Source organism: Gorilla gorilla, chromosome 2 (genome assembly GCF_029281585.2).
Source record: "Gorilla gorilla gorilla isolate KB3781 chromosome 2, NHGRI_mGorGor1-v2.1_pri, whole genome shotgun sequence".
NCBI lineage: Eukaryota > Metazoa > Chordata > Mammalia > Primates > Hominidae > Gorilla > Gorilla gorilla.
In genome coordinates, this window is record NC_086017.1 from 82,887,295 (window position 1) to 82,909,037 (window position 21,743).

General features: G+C 42.8%; 1 protein-coding gene and 1 long non-coding RNA gene across 6 annotated transcripts in view; one reads left to right on the forward strand and one right to left on the reverse strand.

Moving 5' to 3' along the window:
- Positions 1-766: 766 nt before the first annotated feature.
- On the reverse strand, positions 767-5,204 carry LOC134758068 (uncharacterized). Its single transcript, XR_010132875.1, has 2 exons — positions 5,081-5,204; positions 767-1,907 (listed from the first exon to the last, which is right to left on the reverse strand). It is a non-coding gene; the product is annotated as an uncharacterized lncRNA (long non-coding RNA).
- The window catches only part of PPP4R2 (protein phosphatase 4 regulatory subunit 2), a 65,021-nt gene continuing 48,024 nt past the window's right edge, over positions 4,747-21,743 (forward strand). For 2 of the 5 annotated variants that reach the window (XM_063703918.1, XM_055382995.2), the window contains exons 1-2: positions 4,780-5,045; positions 6,057-6,138. In XM_063703918.1, the coding sequence (XP_063559988.1) occupies positions 5,012-5,045; positions 6,057-6,138 (116 nt within the window). In that variant the 5' untranslated portion in view covers positions 4,780-5,011. Of the gene's footprint in view, positions 5,046-5,264; positions 5,422-5,505; positions 5,825-6,056; positions 6,139-21,743 lie in introns of those variants that run through there. The other 3 variants (XM_004035902.5, XM_055382993.2, XM_063703917.1) reach the window with 3 other exon arrangements.

Here is a 21,743-nt window from a genome sequence, read left to right on the forward strand (position 1 = left end):
CAGTCTTTAAGTGAGACCCTTCCATCTCTTCCTGGAAGAAATTTTGAAGGCCTCTGAATATCTGATACACAGCTTTGCCTTCAACCTTGTATGAGGGCCTACACTTACATCTTATCTTTCCTAGTATTTTGCAAACTTCTTGAGGACAAGAAAGTGTTTGGGGGCTCTGAAGCCAGTCTAGGTTTGAATCATGGGTCAGTCACCTGCCTATGTAGTTGTGTAATTTTGTGCAAGCAATTTCACCTCTTTATATTTCCGTTTTCTTTCTTTCTTTCCCTTTCTTTTTCTTTCTTTCTTTTCTTTTCCTTCCTTCCCTCCCTCCCTCCCTTCTTTCTCTCTCTCTCTCTCTCTTTCTTTCTTGAGTTTTGCTCTTGTCACCCAGGCTGGAGTGCAGTGGCGTGATCTTGGCTCACTGCAAGCTCTGCCTCTTGGGTTCAAGCAATTCTCCTGCCTCAGCCTCCCGAGTAGCTCGGATTACAGGCGCCCACCACCATGCCCAGCTAATTTTTGTATTTTTAGTAGAGACGGGGTTTCGCCATGTTGCCCAGGCTGGTCTCGAACTTCTGACCTCAGGTGATCCACCCGCCTCGGCCTTTCAAAGTGCTGGAATTACAGGCGTGAGCCACTGTGCTGGGCCTCTATATTTCAGTTTTCTTCTCTTTTAAGTGAGGAGGATCCTCATAGGATTTTGTGAGGATTCAATTAAATACTTTTGTAAACTGCTTAGGAGACACTTTTTGATAGTTTTGTAAACTGCTTAGGAGAATGCCAGACACATGAAAGTATTTAATAAATATTAGCTGTTACTATTAAATTTCTTATTTGTTGCATTAGTTTCTAAAATTTAGAGGCTTAGAACAGTTATAGACATTGTCACCTTTTACAGTTTCTGTGGATCAGGTATTGGGAAGTGACTTAGATGGGCTGCTCTAGTGTGGGATGTCTGCTAAGGTTGTGATCCAGATGTCAGCTGGGGCTGCAGTTACCTGAAGGAATTCCTGAGGCTGGAGGATCCACCTTCAAGGACAGTTCTTCTCTCTGTGGGGCTTTTCCACAAGACTGTCTAATGTTCTCATGACATGGCAGCTGGCTTCCCCCATTGAGGCCCCATTTACCAATTCAAGAGGCCAAGGCAGAAGCCCTAGTGCCTTCACACAGACAGCTGTGATTTGGTGTGCCGGATTATACTAGGGCATGAATCTCAGCAAGTGAGGATCATGAGGGGTAATTGTGGGGGCTGGCTGCCACATTTGTATTCTGTTTTCTTCCCAGGAAATTGGCATCAGTAGGAGGCTTTTTATTCTATTTTTTATTTTTGAGTCAGGGTCTCACTATGTTTGTGGCCCAGGATGGATTACAGTGGCATGATCCCGGCTCACTGCAGACTTAAATTCCTGGGCTCAAGTAATCCTCCTAGCCTCCCAAGTAGCTAGTACTACAGGTGTGTGCCACTACCCCTGGTAATTTTTTATTTTTTGTAGAGACATGTTGCCGGGCTGGTCTCAAGTGATCCTCCAGCCTTGGCTTCCCAGAGTACCGAGATTACAGGTGTGAGCCACCATGCCCAGCCAGTAGGAGGCTCTAGTAATTGCAGATATTGCGATACAGGCCGGCTGGAGAAGAATTCAAGGAAGAAGGAAGGAATGAACCAAATGAAGTTATTTTTTCAGCCTCATCTTTTGCCTCTTCTCCCCTTGTAATCTTGACTTCCAGACACTGGATAAGGTCTATGACGGGCGACAAAGTGCACACAGCAATGACAGCCTAAGGGAATCGTGGAAAGTGTACCAGAGGAAGTGGTGTTTAAGTAGAGATCTGAATTTGCAGAGGAACGTAGCAAAGTGCATTGGAGAGGAAGAGCTAACCAGAGGGGCACAGGCCTTGATTATCTGAAGACCAGGTGGGATCTGAAAAACCATAAGAAATTCAGTTAAGCTGACAGCAATGAAAGGGACAAAACAAAGTGTTAGAAATTAGCATAATGTGTTCTCCAACAGAAAGTTCCAATAGAACTTTTTGCAATAATGAAATTTTCTTTATCTGAACTATCCAATACAGGAGCCACTAGCCACATGTAGCTACTGAGCACTTAAAATGTGGCTGGTGTGACCACAGAATTGGATTTTTAGGCCAGGGGCGGTGGCTCACACCTGTAATCCCAGCACTTTGGGAGGCTGAGGCAGGTGGATCACAAGGTCCAGAGTTCAAGACCAGCCTGGACAATATGGTGAAACCCTGTCTCTACTAAAAATACAAAAATTAGCTGGGCGTGGTGGTGGGAGCCTGTAATCCCAGCTACTCGAGAGGCTGAGGCAGAGAACTGCTTGAACCCGGGAGGCAGAGGTTGCAGTGAGCTGAGATCACGCCACTGCACTCCAGCCTGGACGACAGAGCGAGACTCCGTCTCAAAAAAAAAAAAAAAAAAAAAAAGAAAAAAAAAAGAATTGGATTTTTATTGAAGAACTCAGGAACTGAATTTTAAATTTTATTTAATTTTAATTAATTTAAATTTCAATATTCACACATGGCTAATATCTACTGTACAGCAGAGCTCTTACAGTAAGAGACCCTTCTGAATAGTAGAGTGGCGGATAGAAGGAGAGGCTAAGCTTTGCCATGTAGGCAGTAGGCCCTTTCAGACTGGAAGGGACCTGGATAAACTAAACCTGGTGCCTGGCAAGTGCTGGCCAAGTGCTTGATGTGCTAGCCTATTCCCTCTCTCTGCAAGGATATTTGTAATTGAGCTAGATGCTCTGAACAACGAAGGTCTAAAGACACAGGGGACTGGTTCTCTGATGGCACAATTTGAGAGAACTATTTTGGGTGTGAATGTCTTTTGCCTACATCTACCACCTGGGATCAGGGTCAGACCCACTGTCTTTTAAGAGGGTCAACAGTGTAAAGGCTGTGTCCAAACTTGCATCTTCTTAGACCAAACAATAACCTTCCTTCCCTCCCTTGGTCCTTCTCTCCCCTCCTTCCTTCCATGACTTTGTGCTATGCTGGGTTTTGGGAAGAGGAGGTGGAACAACGCAATACCTTTTCTTTTCTTTCTCTCTGTCTTTTTTTTTTTTTTGAGACGGAGTCCCATTCTGTCGTGCCCAGGCTGGAGTACAGTGGCTGGAGTATCTCGGCTCACTGCAACCTCAGCCTCCAGGGTTCAAGGGATTCTCCTGCCTCAGCCTCCCGAGTAGCTGCGATTACAGGTGCCCGCCACCAAGCCCAGCTAATTTTTTTTTTTTTTTTTTTTTTTTGTATTTTTAGCAGACAGGGTTTTGCCATGTTGGCCTGGCTGGTATCAAACTCCTGACCTCAGGTGATCCGCCTGCCTCAGATTCCCGAAGTGTTGGGAATACAGGTGTGAGCCACCGTGCCCGGGCAGTACCTTTTCTTTTAAAAGCTCACAGATGAGTATAAAAATGTCCACGCACTGGCTGGGAGCCAGATGATTTGGGTTCTGGGTTCTAGTTCTGTCTCCCCAGACTTGCTGTCTGTGACACAGCTTTCCCATTTGTAAAATGTCAGGGCTGCAGAGGACTTCTGAGGTTTCCGCCCTCTCCTACCTCCTGGGAGATTATGTCATGTAATAATGATAACAGTGGTAATAAAAACCCAGCCACGTTGAGTGTTCCAGGTTTCACGCACTGTGCCAAATGTTTCACATTTGCCATTTCACTCAATCCTCGTGGCCGTTTTACAACCCTCATTTTATAAATAAGAACCCTGAAGCTGCCTGAGTTTAGGTAACTACTTCAGGGCCACACAAGGAGTAAGTAGTTGAGTTGGGATTTGAATATTGATTCCAAACCTTGAGCTCTTAATGACTTTGCTGTATATATTACTTCTTGCCACAGGTGGGCCAGTGACGAACGAACGTTGGGTTAAGCAGGGAGGTATTCTTGTTAGGATTATTAGCAATGCTTAGTGTATGTATGTATTTTTAATTTTATTATCATTTTTTTGAAACAGTCTCGCTTTGTCGCCTAGGCTGGAGTGCAGTGGCGCGATATCGGCTCACTGCAACCTCCGCCTCCTGGATTCAAGCGATTCTCGTGCCTCAGCCTCCCGAGTAACTGGGATTACAGGCACGAGCGACCACGCCCGACTACATTTTGTATTTTTAGTAGAGACGTGGTTTCGCCATGTTGGCCAGGTTGGTCTTCAACTCCTGACTTCAGGTGCTCCGCCCGCCCCAGCCTCCCAAAGTGCTGGGATTACAGGCTTGAGTCACCGCGCCCGGCCTGTATTTATTTTTATATAGAGAAGGGCGCGGGAGCGGGCTGATTTTGTTACCCAGACTGGTCTCGAACTCCTGGGCTCAAGCGATCCTCTCGCCTCGGCCTCCCTCCCAAAGTGTTGGGATCACCGGCCTGAGCCCCCTGCCCGGCCTTGCTCTACGTTTTTTAGGCGCATTCTGAACGTGAAGTGTATACACTGAATTCTCACAGCAACTGCATAGGGCATCGGTACCAGTGCCCTCACTGTACAGATGGGGAAAATGAGGCTCAGACAGGCGAAGTAAGTAGCTTAAGTTCACACAGAGAGGAAATGGCAGGGATTCAAAGCCTAGGAGTCCGCCTGCAACCCTCTCGCCTGACCGTCCAGTCTTCAGCTCCGCGGAGCCTGGGCCTGGGGCTGGGGCTGGGGCTCGGGAAGCCGCAGGGACGCAGCCGCCACTGGGCCCCAGCGTCACGCCTCGGCCGCGCACGCGCTCTCGGGTTCCGGGCCGGAGCGCGCGGCGGGAGCGAGGACGGCGGCAGGGAGCGTGCGCGCGGTGACGTGCCGGGCGCCATGTTGGAGGGTTGGTGGTAGCGGCTTGGGGAGGTGCTCGCTCTGTCGGTCTCGCTCTCTCGCACGCTTCCCCCGGCTCCCTTCGTTTCCCCCCCCCGGTCGCCTGCGTGCCGGAGTGTGTGCGAGGGAGGGGGAGGGCGTCGGGGGGGTGGGGGGAGGCGTTCCGGTCCCCAAGAGACCCGCGGAGGGAGGCGGAGGCTGTGAGGGACTCCGGGAAGCCATGGACGTCGAGAGGCTCCAGGAGGCGCTGAAAGGTGGGGGTAGCTGCCCCCGCTCCATTCCCCCTCACCTTCTCCGGCTCGCTCTTCTCTCCTTTTAGGGCGGATGGTTCCGAGGACCGGGTCCGGGCGCGGCGTGGGGAGAGTGTTTCCCGGGCTCCCATCCCCCTCCACCTCCCCAGGGGCGGGGAGCCCTGTGGGCAGCTCCCTCCCGCCCCGCTCTGGCTTTGTGTCGGCAGCCGGCGTCTGGGCTGGGGGAGGGGAGCCGGGGAAGCTCTTGCGGGGGCCCCAGTCTTTCTCCCACCCGTTCAGGGGCCGAGTCGCGGACCGCAGACCCCTCCCTCGCAGACATCCTCCTTTCTCCACCAGGCTACCCGCACGCTAGTCGTTGGGGTGGGAGAAAAAGTAAACGGTTGGTGGGGGCGGGGGTAGGGGGTGGCATCGCAACTTTTAAGTTGTCTCAGGATACCTTTTTCAGGGCTTTTGAAGTCATCCTTCCGCGCCCTAATTTCGAGGTGGTTGCCTTCACTGTTCTTGATGGCACGCCTTCCACGCAACAGGCTTGAGAACAGTGGCTTACAAACTTCGAATAGAGAGATTTCAGCGTTTTGAGAATTATTCTTTGACATACAGAATCATTTGGGGACGGCAACTTGGGGTAGTTGGTGCTTCTTAGAAAGGCAGATTTATGGACTTAGATGAACAATTGGTGGGAGTCGGGGCCTGGGGATTTTTATTTTCATTGGATTCCCGGCTTTTAATATAATGCTGGTGTTTCCCCGGACCACACTTCGAGAAGCACTGCGTTAAAAATGGTTTGTGAAGTTGAGTGCCCCCTTTAGGAGGATTCTTGTTATCTGTAAAGAGGGTGACATGTTGGAAGTAGAACTTGGAGGATTGAGGTGGTAATTTGGTTGAGAGGCCTTATTTTTTTAATTTTGTATTTAATTGATTTTTAACAAGGTAAAGGACTAGGAGGGAAGTCCTAGTTTTTTTTAGAGCGCTTTTGAGAAAACTGATAACGTTTTTTTTTCTTCCTTCATCTAGATTTTGAGAAGAGGGGGAAAAAGGAAGTTTGTCCTGTCCTGGATCAGTTTCTTTGTCATGTAGCCAAGACTGGAGAAACAATGTGAGTTGAAAACATGCATTTGTCGTTATAGACCAGTGCATTATTAAGAATTGCTCAGGAAAGGGAAAAAAGTATATTTTGGGATAATTAAATAATTCATTCTAAATTGTAGAAGTCCTGGTCATTTAAATAATTTATATATTTACGTTTAAAGAACGTATACGCTTACTTACTTTATACATGGTCTGTAACGGATTTTAAAAACTTGTGTATGTTAAAATTTTCTTTATAGCTAGGCTTTGGCACGCTTAGAGAATGTATTAGTCTTAACGAGCCAGAGAAAGGAAGAATGCCTGTTCCATTATGACCCTTTTTGGCCATAACAAATAGGCTTATTCCTAGAATTTTGTGGCTTTGATTCTGTTTCAGAGTCTTGGTGGTATTTTCTCATATTGTCGTGTGTCCAGCCTTTTTTTGGTCATATTTGCATATGTAGGTGTTTAAAGTGTCACTTCTATTTATCGTCTGGAGGACTCTGTGATTATCTGACAAATTCCAGATGCTACAGTTTTGACTTGTAGATTTTCTAAGATAGTTGACTTGTTACATATGCTCAGCATTTTATTAAGCTCGTTTCCAAATGTTCTGAATCTGAAACTTACACTATAAAGTTAGGGCTGTGTTCAGAAGGAACATTCCAGGTCATTGTTTTGCAGTTTGTGTGGTAGACACAATCTGGCTAAGTTTATTTGTAGAGAACAGTGAATCTTTGATGGCTTCTTTTTGTAGTCTTTGGGTGGGGGCTGGGGCAGCAGGAAAGGGTTAGGTTTCTATGGTTTCAATGTTAATAAGTGGGTTATCTGCCCAGTATGAGTGTAGCTTTCAACAAGTATTGTATAATTTCTCTGGCTTTATTATTAGCAAGTGTTCATTTCTCACAAGATTTGCTTATGGTTGTAGTCTAGCCTTTTAACAACTAGCCTAATTTTAGAAAGAAAAAAACCTTTGCTGCCTCAGTGCTTGATTTAATGGTCATGCCTGCAAGCTGAATCTCCTTAGTATTCTATTAAAATACACCAGTCATTTTGAGAACGTCACTGTGATGTGTTCAATCTTGTATTTCTATTTATTACATTAAAAAATGGGACCCTCTGGGGGGGAAGTCATTTTTACCTTCGCATTAGGGTTTCATATAGAACATCTTGATTTAGAACAATGTAAAACTGTTAATTTGTGCTTATATAGATAAGCCTAAAAATGACCACATGCCATCTTTCAAAAATAAATTAATCCCTAAAACATAAATGCTTAGACTGCCACTATTCCTCTTGAATTGCTAGTCGGCACAGACTTAGCCCTGTCAACAATGTCAAGCCAAATAGCATTTTACTTTTGGCTGTTTTTTGATATACAAGATGATATCAAACTATTTGGAGATGAGTACTTAAAACGTCTTACTCAGTTTATCAGGTTTGTACACACTGCTTTCCCTTTTTGATAAAGTACATTGCCTATAAATGTATAAATAATTGAAAGTTTCTAAAAGATAGCTTTTTAATATCCTGTCTTACTGGAACACCAAGTGGCTGGGGAAGTTATCTGATTTTTTTTTGGACAGTTATTTTATCCTGTTAGAAGAGGACTTAAAATTCCCAATCCTCCACCCCATATTAGGTGTTTATATATTCACTAAGCATGTTTTGTACTGAAATGATTGGTGTAGTTAGATTCTTATATTCAATGGAATTTGGAAAATATTTTTTATTTTATTATGTAAATAGCAGCCAGTGTTTATGCATTTAGCTTTAAGCTTTGATTTCTTTTTATCAACATGGCATATCTTTGATACTGACGTTTGCAGAGTTTCTGCTACGCATTTATGGCTAAACTAAGCTTTGTCTAGTATGTGAGATTGTAACAAGAGAATGAAAATGAAAATTTAAAGAACAGCAATTTAGACTTTTCTGATGTTTTAGGATGGGTGGATTGCTTAAGATAAGCATTTCCACCGGATGTGGTGGCTCATGCCTGTATCTCAGCGCTTTGGGAAACAGTGGATCACTTGAGCTCAGGACAAAAAATTTAAAAGTTACCTGAGTGTGTTGTTACATGCCTGTAGTCCCAGCTTCTCCAGAGGCTGAGGCAGAAGGATTGTTGGAACGTGGGAGGTTGAGGCTGCAGTAAGCCATGATGGTTGGTGCCACTGTACTGCAGCCTGAGTGGCAGAGTGAGACTCTGTCTCAAAAAAAAATTTCATAGTTTTTTTATTTTCACTGATGCATTATAGCAAGAAAGCATTAACAGAAGAAGTATGTGAAACTGTTTATGGATCAAAATCAGTGACCCCTCAGGCTGCTTAGTTTTCTTTTCAAAAGACAATTGATTTGACACTTGCTTTTAGCTTTAGAGAGGTTTTAGAATTGTAAGTGTAGGCTTTTACAATGGAGGAGGTTGTAGGAAAAATGGAGGAGGTTGTAGGAAAAATTTGAACATTTTTACTTCTTAGTCTATTAAAATTACCTGTAAACATCTGATGTAGGAAGTTAGGAAAGATGCCAAGACATACTAAATTGATGTGAAGAGGGAAACTATATATGTATATAACTAAAATAATTAATCCCCAGGTGAATTGTTTCTGGCCACTTCAAAAAATTGTTTTTATGTTGGAAAGAATACACTCTTCTGAAGGTAATGTAGTTTCTGACATCATGCTAAATATATAGTATGCGCTGAATAAACAGGAACATATGGTGTGTTTCAATCGTGAATTTAAACACTTGATGCATTTCAGTCATGGATTTAAAGGTATTTGATGGGTTTGAGTTGCAATTATTATCCTTTTTGACGGTCAAGTTGTCTCCCATTTGGTCAGTGGTAGCCTTTTCCAGTTGGCTCCAGAGTCCTTTTGACATGACCTTAGTAGTTTTTGATAATATCCTTATTCTCTGGTATAAGAATATGTTCCAAGCTCATTTCCTGCCCCAGATGTGAATCAGATATTTCTCAAGAAGACCTGCCTTTTAGTGGGAAATGGCGTTTCAAGACTACAATCTTGGTGGTAGAGAAGTTTATTATTACTCAGCTAGATAAAATACTAAGACTTGCAATTCAGAATGAGGAATACAGCGTTTTAAAAAGTTTTTTTTTGTTTAGGTAAAATATACTTATATAATTTACTGGCCAGGTGCAGTGATTCATGCCTGTAATCCCAGAACTTTGAGAGGCTGAGGCAGGTGGCCCAGGGTCACTTGAGCCCAGGAGTTCGAGACCAGCCTGGGCAACATGGTGAAACCCGTCTTTACAAAAAATACAAAAAATTAGCCTAACGTGGTGGCATGCGCCTGTAGTCCCAGCTACTCCCAGCTGCTTGGGAGGAGGAGGTAGGAAGATCACCTGAGCCTGGGAGGTTGAGGTTGCAGTGAGCCATGATTGTGCCACAGCACTCCAGTCTGGGCAACAGAGTAAGACCTTGTCTCAAACACACACACGCACACTTGCACACTTACATAATTTACCATCTTTACCATTTTAGTTTTCTTTCTTCTTTTTTTTTTTTTTTTTTTTGAGATGGAGTCTCGCTCTATGCCACACTGGATCGTAGTGGCGTGATCTCGGCTCACTTCATCCCCCACCTCCTGAGTTCAAGCGATTCTCCTGCCTCAGCCTCCGAGTAGCTGGGGCTACAGGCACACACAGCTAATTTTTGTATTTTTAGTAGAGACAGGGTTTCACCATGTTGGCCAGGATGATCTCTATCTCTTGACCTCGTGATCCACCCGCCTTGGCCTCCCAAACTGCTGGGATTACAGGCGTGAGCCATCGCCCCCGGCCCCATCTTTACCATTTTAAGTGTACAGTTTGGTGGTAATAAATACATGTATATTCTTTTTTCTCCCCTTTTATCTCTCCTGTTTCTTGCTCAGTCTCTAGTAATCATCAGTCTTTAGACTCTTACCTTTGTGAGATCCACTGTTGTAGGTCCCACATATGTGAAAACGTGATGTTTGTCTTTCTGTGCTTGACTTAACTTCACTTAACATAATGGCCTACAGTTCAATCCATGTTGTTGCAAATGACAGGATCTAATTCTTTTTTATTGCTGAATAATATACCACATTTTCTTATCCATTGATGGGAACTCAGGTTGGTTCCTTGTTTTAAAAAAATGTATTTTTGAGGCAAGGTCTTGCTGTTGCCCAGGCTTTAGTGCAGCAACTCATTCATAGCTCACTGCAACCTCAAACTCTTAGGCTCAAGGGATCCTCTTGCCTCAGCCTCCTGAATAGCTAGGACTTACAGATAGGGTACATGCCACGATGCCTGGCTAATTGATAATTTTTTTTGTAGAGACAAAGTCTTGCTATGTTACCTAGGCTGATCTCCAACTCCTGGCGTCAAGCAATCCTCCCAGAGTGCAAAGATTACAAGGCATGAGCCATTGCACTGAGCTGGTTTCATATTTTGGCTGTTGTGAATAGTGCTGCAGTAAACATGGGAGTGCATAGGGATTTTTCTTTTCTTTTTTTTTTTTTTTTTTGAGACGGAGTCTTGCTCTGTCACCCAGGCTGGAGTGCAGTGGCGCGATCTCGGCTCGCTACAACCTCTGCCTCCTGGGTTCAAGCGATTTTCCTGCCTCAGCCTCGTGAGTAGCTGGGATTACAGGCATGCGCCACCACGCCTGGCTAATTTTTTTGTATTTTTAGTAGAGATGGGGTTTCACCGTGTTAACCAGGATGGTCTCGATCTCCTGACCTCGTGATCCATCCACCTTGGCCTCCCAAAGTGCTGGGATTACAGGTGTGAACCACTGCGCCTGGACCAGGGTTTTTATAACTTTTTGCATACCAGAAATCCTGGTTCTCTCAAGAACACAGGCAAGGTATGATAGAATCAGGATGTCTTGTAATTACTGACTGTAACCAACATTACACATCAGAAAGTCTAAAATAATAATGTGAATATTACTGCCACCAATATAATTACTAGGAATGTTAAATTTTTTTTTTTTACATATTCTCTATTTCTAGTCCCCATTTAAAAGTTTTTCTGTCTACATTGTCTGAGCATATTGCTATTACGTAACTTTCCCTTTTTGTTTTTTTTTGAGACAGAGTCTCACTCTGTTGCCCAGGCTGGAGTGCAGTGGTGTGATCACAGCTCACTGCAACCTCTGCCTCTTGGGTTCAAGTGATTCTTGTGCCTCAGCCTCCTGAGTAGCTGGGGTTACTGGCACGTGCCACCATTGCCTGGCTAATTTTTGTGTTTTTAGTAGAGACGGGGTTTCGCTATGTTGAACAGGCTGTTCTCGAACTCCTGGCCTCAAGTGATCCTCCCCCTGCCTTTGCCTCCAAAGGTGCTGGGATTACGGGCATAGTCACTGCCCCGGCTGACTTTCCCTTTTAACTGTCAATCTTAGTTTTACAGTAGGTATATATCTCATGCCTACGACCAGTCCTTATGTCATTGTCATTGTATTCTCTCTGTCTCTAGTCAGTTTGGTTGTCTGAATGAAGCTTATTCTTTAATAGATTATTGAAAAGCGGCTAATTGAAACAATATTTCTGGAGTTTTTTTTTTTTTGAGACAGAGTCTTGCTCTGTTGCCCAGGCTGGAGTGCAATGGCACGATCTTGACTCACTACAACCTCCATCTCCTGGGTTCAAGCGATTTTTCTGCCACAGCCTCCTGAGTATCTGGGATTACAGGTGCATGCCACTACGCCCGGCTACTTTTTTGTATTTTCAGTTGAGATGGGATTTCACTATGTTGGCTGGGCTGGTCTCGAACTCCTGACCTCAGGTGATCTGCCTGTCTTGGCCTCCCAAAGTGCTGGGATTACAGGCGTGAGCCACTGTGCCTGGCCTAACTTTTATATTTTTAGTAGAGATGGGGTTTCATCGTGTTGGCCAGGTTGGTCTCGATTTCCTGACTTCAAGTGATCTGCCTGTCTCGGCCTCCCAAAGTGCTGGGATTACAGGCATGAGTCACCGCGCCTGGCCTGGAGTTCTTATGTGTATGTCTTGTATGTTGTCTGTGCCTTTTATTCTTTTTTTTTTTTTTGCCCCCCTTTTTATTTCCCCTTTTTGTTGAGCATGGGGTCTCGCTATATTGCCCAGGCAGGTCTCAAACTCCTGGGCTCAGGCTATCCTCCCACCTGTGCCTCCCTAAGAGCTGGAATTACGGGCATGAACCACCGTGCCTGGCATGTGCCCTTTAATCTTGAAGGTCACTTTGGCTGGAAGTAAAATCTTTGGTTCACATTTTCTATCCTTGAGTGTCTTAAGTTTGTTAATTCTAGTGTTTCCCCCAGTAAAACTGTTAAAATCTATTTATTTTTGAGACAGAGTGTTGCTCTTTTGCCCCGGTTGGAGTGCAGTGATGCAATCTTGGTTCACTGTAAACTCTGTCTTCCCACCTCATCCTTCCCGGTAGCTGGGACTACAGGTATATGCCACCACACCTGGCTAATTTTTGTGTTTTCTGTAGAGATGGCATGTTTTTAGGCTGGTCTCCTGAGCTTGAACTCCCGAGCTTAAGTGATCTGCCCACTTTGTTGGCCTCTTAAAGTGCAGGGATTACAGAGGTGTCACCATGCCTGGCCAGCTGTTAACATCTGATGATAATTTTTTTTACCTTATAAACTGCCCACTCTTTTTGCCTACCTTCCTAAAAGATTTTTTTCTTTAAAATACAGTGTGGGGGGTGTGTGTGTGTTTGTGTGTGTGTGTTTTGAGTCGGAGTCGTGTGTGTGTGTGTGTGTGTGTTGAGTCGGAGTCGTGTGTGTGTGTGTGTGTGTGTGTGCGTGTGTGTGTTGAGTCGGAGTCTTGCTCTGTTGCCCAAGCTGGAGTGCAGTGGCGCCATCTCCACTAACCGCAACCTCCGCCTCCCAGTAGCTGGCATTACAGGTGCCCACCACTATGCCTGGCTAATTTTTGTATGTTTAGTAGAGACAGGGCTTCACCATATTGGCCAGGCTGGTCTCAAACTCTTGACCTCGTGATCTCCCCGCCTTCGCCTCCCAAAGTGTCGGGATTACAGGTGTGAGCCACTGCGCCCGGCCAAAATACAGTGGTATTTATAGACTAGATCTTTAAAAGCATTTTGAAAATCAGTGTTGGATATTTTGGAGTCATTGTACTCAGGTATATGGTGTGGTCTTTTTTTTTTTTTTTATCCACTTATTTACACACTGGTGGTGTAGTCTTTCAATATGAATTTTTAAATTTTTAAAAAATATTAAATATTTCAAGAAAGTGAATTGTTGTCTTTGGTTTTTTTGTTGGGGAGGGGAGGGAGACTATATTGCTGCCTCTTTGCATATCTTCAGTACTTATCATTTTGTCTTGAATTCTTCTTTTGAGTCCTTTTTTAAAAAGCAGTGTTACTGGCCGGGTGCGGTGGCTCGCGCCTGTAATCCCAGCAGTTTGGGAGGCTGAGGCGGGCGGATCACCTGAGGTCGGGAGTTCAAGACCAGCTTGACCAACATGGAGAAACCCAATCTCTACTAAAAATACAAAATTTGCCGGGTGCGGTGCGTGCTTGTAATCCCAGCTACTCGGGAGAATCACCTGATCCCGGGAGGCAGAGGTTACAGTGAGCCGAGCTCACGTCGTTGCACTCCAGTCTGGGCAACAAGAGTGAAACTCTGTCTCCAAAAAAAAAAAAAGCAGTGTTATTGAGGTATAATTGACATACAATACACTGTATTTATTCGAAATGTACAGGTTGCTAAGTTTTCATATCTACACTCAGGAAACCATCACAACAATCAAGATTGTGAACATGTTCATTCATTACTCCCAGAAGTTTGCTCATGCCCCATTGTAATCTTCCCTCCCTGTGTGTGCCGCCTTCCCTCCAAGCAACTTTTTGTCAATGTAGATTAGTCTGTGAGTTCTAGAATTTTATGTAAATGGAACCATACAGTATGTATTCTTTGGCTTCTTCTGTTCAACATAGTTTGTATTTCTTTTTATTTCTTGTGAGTTCTAGAATTTTATGTAAATGGAACCATACAGTACGTATTCTTTGGCTTTTATTCTACATAGTTTGTATTTCTTTTTATTTCTGAGTAGATGCATCGTATGAATATGCCACAATTTTTTTTTTTTTTTTTTTTTTTTTTTTTTGAGATGGAGTCTCGCCCTGTTGCCCAGGCTGGAATACAGTGGTATGATGTCGGCTCACTGCAACCTCCGCCTCCAGGTTCAAGCTATTCTTCTGTCTCAGCCTCCCTGGTAGCTGGGGCCACAGGCGCGCGCCACCATGCCTGGCTAGTTTTTGTATTTTTAGTAGAGACGGGGTTTTACCACATGGGCCAGGCTGACTCCTGACCTCGTAATCCACCTGCCTCGGCCTCCCAGAGTGCTGGGATTACAGGCGTGAGCCACCACACTTGGCCCAGAGTAGCTTTTCTAACTACATGGAGCACTCTCGTTGGTTTTGTGAAGTGTTTTAAGAACGCGGCAGTTTGCATTCTGAAATTCCAGGCTGTGTTCGCCACTCCTGCTTTTTTTTGAACCTTGTCTTCATTTCTCTTGACTCTTTCTCCTCATTGTGGGGCTTACCTCTAGATTGGAGCACTGTTGGGTCACTTTCAAGAGCTCAAGTGAGCAAGACCTGCTTCGTCTTTTCGAACTCAGAGCAGTCTATTCACTCATTGCTGGAGTTGGCAAAATCCATCTCAGTTTCAGCTGCTGTTCTCAAATTGGTCTGCAGTGATTTCCAGTGAATACCTGTTGGCTATTTTATGATTCTCCTGTTCCTAGGCCTTTGAAATACACCTTGACTTCTCTCTGTCACAGATCCCAGTAATGTTGAGGTCATGTGACTATCAGTTTTTCCTCATCCACTTTTTGGAGTCTGTGGGAAAACTGTGTCAGCTAGTTTTGTTGTAAATATGGTCCACTGGTTTTTGGTTCTGCTCTCTAGTTTGGTCGGCCATAAGGTTTTAGAGAGATGAAAAACTGTGGCACCACTGCCACCTTCTTAGAATTCTGCTTTTTAGGAAAACTTTTACATCCCTGTTAAGTCACTTCCCTCATTTTTAAATGAGATAATAATAGTACCTTGAAGTATGGGCAGGCAATACATAGGAAACTCAGCACAGTGCTTGGTATGCAGAGTAAATGCTCGATGATAATACTCGTTGTTATGTTGTTGATAATGCATATTTTGATTCTGCTTTTTTTCCCCCTCTACAGTTTGAAGTTCTTTGTGTTCAGGTATTTTGACATAACAGTAAGAAAATAAAAGGTTGTTTAAAAGTAGTTATCGACAACTAAGACCCGCATTATTATAAAGAAATTCTCCTTAAGCCCATGAGGCTGTTAGATCCTTTTGTGAGGTTTCTTTTATCTTTTTCTTTTTTGTTTTTTGTTTTTTGTTTTTTTGTGAGACAGAGTCTCACTCTGTCACCCAGGCTGGAGTACAGTGGTGTCTTGGCTCATTTGAACCTCTGGCTCCCGGGTTCAAGCTCCCAGGTTCAAGCGATTCTCCTGCCTCAGCCTCCCAAGTAGCTGGAACTACAGGTGCGCACCACCACGCCCAGTTAATTTTTGTATTTTTAGTAGAGATGGGGTTTCACCATGTTGGCCAGGCTGGTCTCGAACTCTTGACCTCAAGTGATCAACCCGTCTCGGCTTCCCGAAGTGCTGGGATAACAGGTGTGAGCCACCGCGCCCGGCCTCTGTGGGGTTTCTTAAGAGGGAATTTTGTTTTGTCTAACATAGTATTTCTTGAAACACTTTGAAAATTATTTCTAAAATGTCAGCCAAATACTACCTTTATGAATTTTTCCGCATTCTTGTAACATCTGTGCAATTACTTCTTTAATGGTTTTTTTCAGGTCAGCTGAGTTTTTTTCCCTCAAAATTTTTTTTAAGTGAAAAGAATATTACAGATAAAGGTCAGGCCCTCAACCCCCAGCCCCCACCCCCCCTCCCATAACCACTGTGTTAAATTTTTTTCCCTTAATTTTGCTTTGGGAAATAAGATCTGAAGCCATTGGCTTGGTATAGTGGTTACGTTTTCTGAGTCACTTTACAATCTATAAATACTAAAATTACTAAAATATTAATTATCCATGTGTCACCTAAAGTCCTCTCATGTGCTGTCATCACAATGGTACACAGAGGAAGCACAATAGATTTTCAGTAAATATTAGTTGAATAGATGCCCTTTTGCTTCTAAATGTTCCAGTGAGTGAAGTTATTAAGGTATGAACATGAATAAAATTATAGTTTTCTTTTTCATCACATCATGTAAACCTGAATGGTACACTGGAAGTTAGGCACGCCAACTTTCTGAGTAGAGTTAATTTTTCTTATCTTCATTCTTTTGGGTGCCCAAATAAGCTCATGTTTTCCGTGGTCGGTTTAGTTTTTACTAGTCGTTGGCTAGTTTCCTAATTGCATGTGAGTTAGCATGTGGTGATGGTGGAGTAATGTCATGTCTTGGAGAGAACATTGCTCGAGTTCCAAACTTAGCTTTTCTACTTCTTGGTGAGACTTTGGACAAATTATTTGTGAGCTTGTTTCCTCACTTAAAAAAATGGGGTTTGTACCTTTAGTTGTTTCAACTGTTGTGAGGACTTGAATAATAAAGTATATAGCCATAGATATGAAAACTTGGGGGACAGTAAAAATTATCTGTATGCTGGGCATAAATAGAATGAATATGGCTAAAGAAACAAGTCTAAAGTACTTAATCTTGTGGCATGAACTCTGATTGGACAGTCAGGAGAGCACAAAACAGATTTAGGTTTGAATTCTGAATTTCATCACGTAGTTACTATATGACCAAGGCTGACTTCTCTCCTTTAATTTCCAGGTGTGTAAATATAGGTAATAAAGTAGGTCTATTTAAAGGGATGTTGTGGGGATTAAATGAGTTTATAAGGTGCTTAATGCAGCGACAGGCACATAGTGAGTGTCCTGTAAGTGGGAGTTACTGTAACTAATTATTCTACTTTTAGTGATTTTCATCACTTAAGTTACTGTTGGTCACAGTTTCCTCAGATACTAAATGAGAGGCTTGTAATAGATGATCTCCAAGGTTCCTTCCAGCTTGAAAGCTTAGAGGAATCTCTGTGCTGCAGCACTATTTGTCTGGGGGTGGTATTGTAGCAGTAGCGACTACGAGTGGGGAATGGGACATGGTGATAGTGCTTAGTGTTAAAGTGTCTGATAATAATATGAGATGATAACTGTTCGGGAGTAATTAGTAATTGGTGAATGGTGTGGAGACATTAAAAAGTTGAGAAGCAGTTGTCTATATTGCATGAGAAAGAGCAGACACCACTACTACTAAACTCTTTAAAGTCACAAAGAGGTTCTTAAAATATCTGTTAGTTTTACCTGTATGCACATGTGTATCTGTATCTACAGATCCACTTTGTGTCTGCCAGTGAATGTATGGAATCATAATGTTTATGGACTATTACTGTATATGACATTACTGGACACCTGTCAAAAACTTCACGTTGCTTCAAAACATCATTAGTAAGCTTCAGATCTCATTAGTAAGAAGATAAGGAATTTATAGTCCACAGAGCACCATGCTTTCTCTCTGCTTGTAGACTGAAGGTCTTTTCCCTTTTTGATGTAGAAGTTTATTATTCAGGATCCATAGCAAAAAACTGAATCGCTGACTAAAACATAACAGTGTAGATAATTGAGAGTGTTTACTGTTTAATTACATGTGCCTATGGAAAACATTATATGTTGAGAAATGTATTTTAGATCTTCATTTTCACCAGCTCTCTGATGTGTTCGTTTGCTTGTCTTCTCTCTGGTTTCACCCATGAGCAGTCCTGTTGATGTGTCAGGCTGCCCAGGTTTTGCATTGCTTGTAATACATGTGTGTGGAAATCTACATGTAACCACTTGCACATTCCATCCCTATCGGATACCTTGGGTAACCTATTACCTGAATATTAAATATTTTTGAGAACTGACACCATTGACTATAAAGTGAATAATAGCTAATTCAAGTCTCAGATTAGTAATGATATAAAACAGTAGTAATAATGCCCTTAGTGGTATTTTTAAAAATGTGGCATGGAAGTAGGGCTTTTTCGTTATCACTTACCACTTAACGCAAACAAATAAAAAACTTTTTTGTTTTGTTTTTTTTGAGACAAGGTCTTGCTCTGTCATCCAGGCTGGAGTACAGTGGTGCCATCACGGCCCACTGCAGCCTTGACCTCCCGGGCTTAAATGATCCTCCTGCCTCAGCACCCGCCCCCAGTAGCTGCCAGAGGCATGTGCCACCATGCCTGGCTAGAAAAATAAAAAGCTTTATTGAGAGGCTCTGTAGCGTGAAGAGCCATTTGGAGCTATAAGTGTCATAGTATCTCTCTTGTCTCTATGCTTGTAATTTGTTTGACCGTTGCTTAGAAGACAGTCATGGTTAAAACTCTACTTCTTTCAGTATAATTTACTTGTCTCTCTCTCTTTTTTTTTTTTTAAGACAGAGTCTCACTCTGTCTCCCAGGCTGGAGTGCAGTGGTGCAGTCTCAGCTCACTGCAGCCTCTGCCTCCCGGTTTCGAGTGATTCTCTTGCCTCAGCCTCCTAAGTAGCTGGGATTACAGGCGCCCACCACCGCTAATTTTTGTATTTTTAGTAGAGACAGGGTTTCACCATGTTGGCCAGGCTGGTCTTCAACTCCTGACCTCAGATGATCCACCTGCCTCGGCCTCTCAGAGTGCTGGGATTACAGGCGTGAGCCACCGGGCTCAGCCTTTCTTTTATTCCTAAATGGCAAATATTTAATGAACATTTATTTTGTGTCAGACATTATCAAATATTTCATATGCATAACCTGATTTAGTCTTTACAACTACTATCTGAAGTAGGTCTTTCTCTTTTTTAAAAATGAGGCTGTTGAGTCTTAGAAGGCTTAAATAATTTGTCCAAGGTTGTACAGCTGATAAGTAATGGAACTGGGTTTTATACTCAGGCATTCTGGCTCCAAATCCTCTTGTAATTTGCATTTTATTAATATATACCATTTGCCCCTTGTTCAGTTGTCTTACATCCTCCTCCTCTACTGTAACAGTGCCAGAATCTTTTCAAAACCACTGTTAGAATTCGGAACTTTTAGGCCAGGTGCGGTGGCTCACGCCTGTAATCGCAGCACTTTGGGAGGCCGAGGCGGGTGGATCATCGGAGGTCAGGAGTTCGAGACTAGCCTGGCTAACATGGTGAAACCCTGCCTCTACTGAAAATAGAAAAAATTAGCTGGGCATGGTGGCAGGCGCTTTTAGTCGCAGCTACTCGGGAGGCTGAGGCAGGAGAATTGCTGGAACGCGGGAGGCAGAGGTTGCAGTGAGCCAAGATTGCACCACCACACTCCAGCTTGGGCAAAAGGGTGAGACAGTGTCTCAGAAAAAAAAAAAAAAAAAAATTGGAGCTTTTTGCTTTTGTTAGGACTCTTATAATCGTTATTTCTGTAATTTCTGAGATTTTTCAAGTGGCTTACCTAAGCTTGACCTCATGTACTGTGGGGGATTTTGGGGCAATTTTGAGAAGGTTGAGTGTGGGTCAATAAGATAGATGACTGATGTACCTTAAACATTTGTAATTTTGACTATTTTCCAGTCACCTCAAGGAAAAAAACTTTTAAGTAATTGTAATTTTGTAGAGACATAAATTTGAAACATACAGGTGATGAGACTGATACATGTATTTTAACTTGAAGTGACTCTAAGCTTTCTATTTAATATATGCATCTTGGATTTGTTATTCTCAGTTAAGTAAAAATCTTACCACACCAATATTGGGAGGTAGTTCTAATATTCCCATTTGTAGGTGATGAAACTGGAGAAAAATATATGCTATAGAATTTGAAATTTAAGGAAAGTGCGAGATCTTAACATTTGTAATTTTTGCACTATTGTGTATATCTGGGAGGAAGGGGGAGAGTGAGGTAGCTTTCTATCAACTAATGGCAAAGTACGGTTGTCCCTCGTTATATGTGGGTGATTGGTTCCAGGACTTCCTTTGGACATAAAATCTGTGGATGCTCAGTCCCTGATGTAAAATGGTATAATATTTGCATATAACCTTTGCACATCCTTGGTGCATCTCTAGATTACTTACAATACGTAATACAATATAAATGATACGTAAATAGTTTTTATACCTTATATTGTTTAGGAAGTAATGATGAGAAATGTCTCCACATATCAGTACAATTTTTCTTAAATATTTTCTCCTTCTGTTTTTGAGACGGAGTCTTGCTCTGTCACCCAGGCTGGAGTGCAGTGGCGCAATCTCAGCTCACTGCAACTTCTGCCTCCCGGGTTCACGCCATTCTCCTGCCTCAGCCTCCCGTGTAGCTGGGACTACAAGCGCCTGCCACCACACCTGGATAATTTTTTAAATATTTTTAGTAAAGACTGTGTTTCACCATGTTAGCCAGGATGGTCTTGATCTCCTGACCTCATGATACACCCACCTCTGCCCTCCAAAGTGCTGGGGCTACAGGCGTGAGCCACTGCGCCCAGCCCTTTCTCAAATATTTTCAATCTGAGGTTGGTTGGATTCGCGAATGTGGAACTCGTAGATACAGAGGGCGCACTGTATTTCTATTTAAAATTGTTCAACTAAAGGGAATTTAATATTTTTAGAGATTGTTTTATTAGGGATACTGTTGTCTATGGTGACTTCCAGGGTGGCTTTTGAGGTGGTGGCCGTTTTTGTTTCAAAGAGATTTGTTAACTGGAGACTGGTCCACCTTTTCTAGGGCTTTTGCATACTAGAGTGTGTCTTGCTGTAAGGAGCAATCTTAAATGTAGGTAGAATGTAGGCTTTTTTTTTTTTTTAAACCACCCTTACCAGTGAATACTAGTGGTGAATTTGAGATTTTCATGTTTGTAGGGTCATTGCAAGACAAGTCGTGTTTCTTTTCCTCTTGTGTAGATACTGATACTTTTCTAGTCTTGCCCTGCTTGCTTGTTCATAGTAGAGAGTTTTTGGGGATGATACCTTGTTAAGTTGTCATTCAGTTTTCTTGTAAATATTGTGTGTGGTCTTTGGTTTTGCTATGTTGCTTTTGGTAGGATATGGCTAAAATCAGTGCCATAGCCAGCATGTGGTTACTTTAAAAATTATTTCTGACAAAATATTAGATGGTTAGATGAACAGGTAAAATTTTAAAAGTAGCTTTAAAAACTTGGATTTGAAATATGGAGAATATCTTGATATATGCTTTTTCTATTTACGTCTTCATTTTGGTTAAGGAGGAATTCGGTGAGAATAACTGCATTTTGAGTGTAATGGATCACACAAATTAGGTAATTCTTGTGCCTATAAATGTGGAAAACTCGTGCAAAGATGATTGAAATTGATACTGCTTTAGATGTTTCTGTCTCATTTTACAAAAATGTAAGAAAAAAGAAAAACTATACTGTTACCTATCTCTTGTATATTCTTAACAGAATTTTCTATACACATAAGTGTATGTGTGTTAATTCTCTTGTTAAATGCCATGAAACTTCAGTTTGCCTTTTGTTATTTTCTTTATTTAGATACCTTTTTTCTTTTTCTTTTTTTTTTGGGACAGTCTTGCTCTGTTGCCTAGGCTGGAGTGCAGTGGCACAACCTCAGCTCACTGCAACCTCCACCTCCTGGTTTCAAGCAATTTTTCTGCCTCAGCCTCC